This window comes from Acomys minous (assembly GCF_964271855.1).
Source record: "Acomys minous genome assembly, chromosome: 2".
Lineage (NCBI taxonomy): Eukaryota > Metazoa > Chordata > Mammalia > Rodentia > Muridae > Acomys > Acomys minous.
The window spans coordinates 923,352-929,351 of record NC_140484.1 but is presented as its reverse complement, the minus strand read 5'-3'; the positions used below and the strand labels follow the sequence as shown (position 1 = coordinate 929,351).

Genomic DNA, 6,000 nt, shown 5'->3' with positions numbered 1-6,000 from the left:
AAACAAGAATGCACTACCAACTTCACTTCTCAAAACCAACGCAGTAAAGCTCAAAATTACTGCTCTTCAGTAAGCTGTTCTGGCCTCAAGTACTCAGACAATAAATCATGTTACATTAATGCCATACCAATGGCCTAAAACATACTAGTCTCACTCAACAGTGACTAACAATCACGTCACTAATGTAATTCAAGTGTTCCAGAGGTAGTAAATGCACCAGTTAAAGTTCGGGGACCAAAGTTATTATTGACCCACGAAGAACCCTGATTTCAATGTGGCTAGAGAAGGACAAACGACTGTGGGCAACACCGACGCTTGAGGAGTGACGCCACCATTTTATTGCTCCAGTAAATGAAGTATCCAAGTTTTATTAAAGCTCATCCCAAATAAAACCAATACCGAATAATAAGAGACCAGCAGACAGAAGCAGAAGTGCCGCACCCCTTCCTCACCCAATTCTCTCTTCCTTTCTTTCTGGCCACAGCAGTATATTTTAAGACTCTCTAAATCCATGTATACAAGAGTAGGGAGTTGGGAGATGAGGTTTCTCCTGCCAACCGAGTCCCCTCCGCTGGTTGACCACCCTCCATTCGTTAAAATGCCCCCACAGACATAAACGCTCAGAATCGGGGACTGGGGTGAAAAGTATGCTGTCAAAGGTCACTAGAGCCACGCAAGTGAATGCAAGGACACAGACATTTAAGGCAGAGGCACAAGGAGAATGCATGTTCCAAGGATTTACATACGAAAATATCTTTCTCAAAGATAATAAATAAAACATCCTGGTTTAGATAAAACCTGGGCATTGTATAGTGGGTAGGAAAAAATTCCTATACTGTTAACAAAACATACATGTTGAACAGCATGTTTAACATACCATTAAGCATTCAGTCACTAGGACTCCAGAGTAGGCTGCTGTAAGTAAACAGTACTCAGGGGCATCTATGAATGGATGCGCTTTCATGAAGACAAGTCAGGGATACCCAACCTCCTACATCCTGCTTTTTGTGCACTGGTTTCTCTAAACCAAATGAAGTTAAATTTGATAGTTCAGACTCTTAAAGGGCGACAAATTACCCACTTATTCTTCATATAGAGAAAATTTGCATATCACCCAAAGTTAATAATAATATTGTTACTATTTTAAGTATAAAAATAATATAATCATCACCATGACTCATTTTTTACAGTATCCACTAAAGGTCTCAGTAGTTATCAATTGACTTTTCAAAGCCTCTTTCCAGTAGGACTGTAAAACACATACCTAAGGACAATGATTTCCCAGGTATCGGTTCTCTCTTTAGTCTCATGAATTCCCTCCATCATTTAAGGAGCAGCTGGGAGAAGGGCAAATGCGAATGAGCTGTTGACAATCCAACCTTACATCATCTTGAATTACAACTGTTGTTGAGCAGAATTTGCTTTTCAAAGAACAATCAAAGCTAAACAACAACATGGTGGAGAGATATTCAGAAAGGTGTTTCCTAGGCAAAGCTGGGTTTAAATCGCTCTTTATACTACATTATGTCTACTTTTTACTATAGTTCTACTGACATTACACAAAAATAAATTAACTGCTTTTATTATATGACTTTGATGTATTAATTCTGTCTGTAAAAATAATCAATAATTATTTTTTATAGCACTAGTTAAGTCATTTGTAAAGTCAGTAACAATTGAGAATTTTTCTATTCATGACTAATCCATTATAAACAAAAGCCAATCATAAAAACCTAATTCTAGAAAAAGTGCAGTCATGCTAAGAACAGATAAGGAAGTCCAGGACCTCACAGGCTACGCTAGACGAAACAGATCAAACACAAAATTGATTTTTACTTATACAAGTAAATAAATAAAATCCTTTTTTCTTGTACATACGCTTAAAATTTCTTACACAAATACAAAAATGTTCATTTCCATTACAAGCTTCTTAGAAAAAAGACTGAAAAGAGTTGATAATCAGCTCCCAAGTTTTATGCTTATCTTTGTAACTTTTATCAATCCCCGGACATATTTAACCTAAGCAGGAAAATCTTTTCGTCCAATAAAGCATGATAGTCTATAAATAAATGTCTTGAAGAACTCTGCCAAGTTACATATATCCCATGTTGCTTTTGGTTTCCCATCTCTTCTTTGCTTCAAACCTAAAATAAAGAGCATACAAATCTCATTTATTTCTAAAATAAAATACTCTACTAAACTAACATGTTTAGTAAGTGACCAAAGTGCTGAAACTTCCACAAACACCACAGGCTGAGGAAATGGCTCCACATTTATAATCTTACAGCCATTTCACTGAGACATAAACCATGAGATTAAACGGCCTACACACTGGAGTCAATGCATGAGCAGACTTTCTACAGTTCCTACCAAGTCAACAGAACCATGATTCTTTTTTTTTCCAAATTTTTAAAAATTTTTATTATTTTATAATAGTGTCTGGCTATTTTGCCTGCATGTATGTCTGTTTACAATATGCATGCCTGGTCCCCAAAGAAACCAGAAGAGGGCATCGCATTCTCTGAAATTATACTATTGTGAGACACCACATGTGTGCTTGGAATTGAACCCCAGTCTTCTTAGGACCCCAGGAGAAAAGTCTTAAGTGAACTTACCCCCACGCCAGTTTCTTCTTCTTTCGAGCAGCCTGTGAGTTTTCAGCCTCCTTTTTGGCTTTAACAAACTTGTGGCAGGCAATTGCTTTGGCAATTTTTACACCGAGCTAAGAATTATGAAAGAAAAAAGGGAAAATATGTGAAAAGAAATATTCTAGCTAGTGCAAGAATTGTAACAGTACAAAAAATTGGGAGCACATGGTTCAGAAGCTCTATTGAAAAATAAGAAATCCTGCACTCAGGCCTCTCGACCGAAGCGTAACAAGTGTAGATATGGCCTGTATTTCCCTCCACTACCCACACATCCTCTATCCCACTTGCACCTTCTCCTGGGTAGAAATCCTTCCCGAACTCAGACCTTTGGATGGTCCACAAAGGTAGTAATGAGGCCCTTCAAGCTATCTCAGCCGTCTGCGGGCTGAACAGGACTCTGCCCTGATAAGACTGCAAGCAGACTGACAGAGACATCAACCTTCTTTGCTCCAGGCTAGAATTACAGCAACTCAGTATGGTCCACCAGTTATCTCATGCTGATCAGAAGCGCTGATTGGCAGTCACAGATGGGATTAATGAAACACGGGGAAGCTAATTACTACTTCATAAATGCACTCTGCATGATGGGCAACAGCTTTTAAGTCTCTGAGAGAGAAAAGAATGTAAGGGGACTCAGAACGTGAAGACAGGGACTCTGGGACCCGGCTGTTCCCGGGCAGCAGGGCCTGCTCATGCTTCCCTGCCCGGAACTGCTGCCCTCCAAGACTCACTTAACCTGAACCCCAACCCTAATGTCTTCCCTAGCTCAGCCTGTGAGCCCTGGCTTCTGCACTTCTCCAGCACTCGCCGTGTTTCCTGGAAAGTATCCCTCGAGCAGCAAACCTGGTACAGAAGTTAAAGCAAACTGTCCATCCATGTGTGTGACTCAGACCCACCAAGCACTGCAGTGAAGCCAGGTCAGAGGCTGGGAACATCTGGAACCCCAGAAAAGAGATGCTACAGTGAGGCAGCTGTGCTGCATAAAGAGCACCAGGCCACGCAGGGCTGCAGAGCTGGACTCCATCTCAAAACAAAGAAAGCTTTAAATCAACAAAGGCTTTCAATCTTCCTCATGTTTCCTAGCTTTTCTAGTCCTTCATTCAACTAAGCACACATTAGAAGACAGGCAGGCTCATGGAAGACAGGAAGCCCAGGCAGCCACTCAGATCAGCCTATCACAACATGAGTTGTAGAGATCTGCTTGGCAGCTTAGGAAGGCATGGTAGGAGCTGACGAGTGCAGTGTGTAACGCATCTCTCAGCTGACCTTGGCTGACACCTCCTCTAGAGCAAAACAGACAAGTGGTAATCAAGAACTGTCTGGAATTTATAAATCTGAGAAAAAACAGACCTGGTTTTGCAGTTCAGGAAAGGGCACGTGCACATGCATGTATACAGGTGTACACACGTACACATACACACACACACACACACACTCTCTCTCTCTCTCTCTCTCTCTCTCTCTCTCTCTCTCTCTCTCTCTCTCCAGCAGAAGAAAGGTAACACCCATACCAAACCAAGATGCTGACGTTGTTAAGAGCAGCAAAGCCACTGACAGGGCCAAGAAGAATCTGAAAATCTACTTGAGAAAGCAGAACAACCTCAGTATCTTCTCCAAATGCAAACCAACGCTGGCCGTACAACTCACAGGAATATTTGCAAAGATACTTGCTTCTGCCAGCCACTGGAGCAGCACTGAGCCATACAGGGCATCCTTTCATACAATGGGTGAGAGAAAACTATGGCTGCCTCCATGTTGGCTTTGTTGTGTCAACTCTCTTCTTTTCCAGTTCTTTATCACAGAAAAGTTCACCTAAAGTTAATCTCCCCTACTACCACCCAAAGAAACCACTAAGAATTAGGCGAGGAGATGGCGCCACATCTAAAACACTTGCCATACAAGTGTGACGACCTGAGTTCAAATCTCTGGACTCGATATAACTATGAACATGGCAGCAAATGCATCTGTAATTCCAGTGTTCCTATGGAGAACATGGGAGGCAGAGGCAGGAGAATCCCTACAAGTTTGCAGGGCAGGGAAAGTTAGGTGGCCATCACACAACAGGTCCTATTTCAAGTGAGATGGAAAGTGAGAACCAACATTCAAGGTTGTTCTCTCTTTACACCCAAAAATGTGTGTGTGCGTGTACACACACACACACACACACACACACACACACACACACACACACACACACACTTAAAAATGTTAAAGGCCACTCAAGAGGCCGGGCATCAGTGCACCTAGGAGAAAAGGAAGCTCAGAGAAGGTGCTATATGACGTCTCATGTTCAAAAGATGGAGCTCCCACGCACTTGTCATACATGAAAAACAGACTTAAGTCAGTACCTGCTGCTCCGGTTAGTGCAGTGTCAAATGAAGCCAAGTACCAATGGCTTAACTTTCACTTGTCTCACTAAAGCCTCTGAGGACAGGCAGAGCCAGTGTGAGGCAGAGCGAGGCTCCTACGTGATACAGATAATGTTTCTGATCAGAGTTAATCACAAAGCTGCAGGAAATTGCAAGGGGACTGGGAAGTATGGGAGTAACCTGGACACCTGGGGAGCACTAAGTGAGCCTAAGAAGTCGTCTTCTCACACACACACAAAAAACCAGCTTGTGACCTAGGCTTAAGATGCACAGCAAGATGCCAACAATCATGTGGATGACTTCATCTTTTCCCAGCCCCGTTCCCTAAATATCTGTATTTCTCTGTTAATTTCACTCCCGTGCACAACAAACCACACACGATGCTCCAGCGGCATAATCAGTTAACATTTGGTACTTAAACAAGAAACCAACTATATCAGTGATGTATGATACAATTTACCTCTCAGCCTTTGTGTTATAACTAAACTCAGCAACTTCTTAGGTGAGAAGCATATGACGCGAACCTTATTTGCTGTATACCACTACCACAAACTGTTGTAAAACCAAGCTACATCTCTGTATTATTAATTTACTGAAGTTCCTAGTCTGAGTCCCAGACATAAGACAAACAAGCCAAGGTGCTCCAATGGACTGACTCTCCATCTGACCACCGCCAAATGGAAATGTGTCAGTGTTCCTGCAAAGCTAAAAATAAAGCCAAGCCCAGAACCACCAGCACCATGGTAAAGTTAGGGACCACAGTCAAGGCACTTATACTTTATACTGCACAGTGGGCTCTATCAGTTGGTAAAGTATGTTAATAAACTGCCAAGGTCCTGAGAGCACTTTCAGACAATGCTCCTGTAAGGGTGTGCTTTCTACCTGCTTTAGACTACGGACTAGGCTGAACGGAATACTCTTCATTCAGCCAATAAACATTAAAACAAGGCTGCTCTATATATTGTGTGTTGGGTTTTTCTTTT

General features: G+C 41.9%; 1 protein-coding gene across 2 annotated transcripts in view; it reads right to left on the bottom strand.

Moving 5' to 3' along the window:
* Positions 1–343: 343 nt before the first annotated feature.
* The window catches only part of FAM204A (family with sequence similarity 204 member A), a 30,916-nt gene continuing 25,259 nt past the window's right edge, over positions 344–6,000 (bottom strand). For both annotated transcript variants that reach the window (XM_084774042.1, XM_084774041.1), the window contains exons 7-8: positions 2,616–2,722; positions 344–2,144 (exon numbers count right to left, since the gene is read on the bottom strand). In XM_084774042.1, the coding sequence (XP_084630168.1) occupies positions 2,093–2,144; positions 2,616–2,722 (159 nt within the window). In that variant the 3' untranslated portion in view covers positions 344–2,092. The remainder of the gene's footprint in view (positions 2,145–2,615; positions 2,723–6,000) is intronic.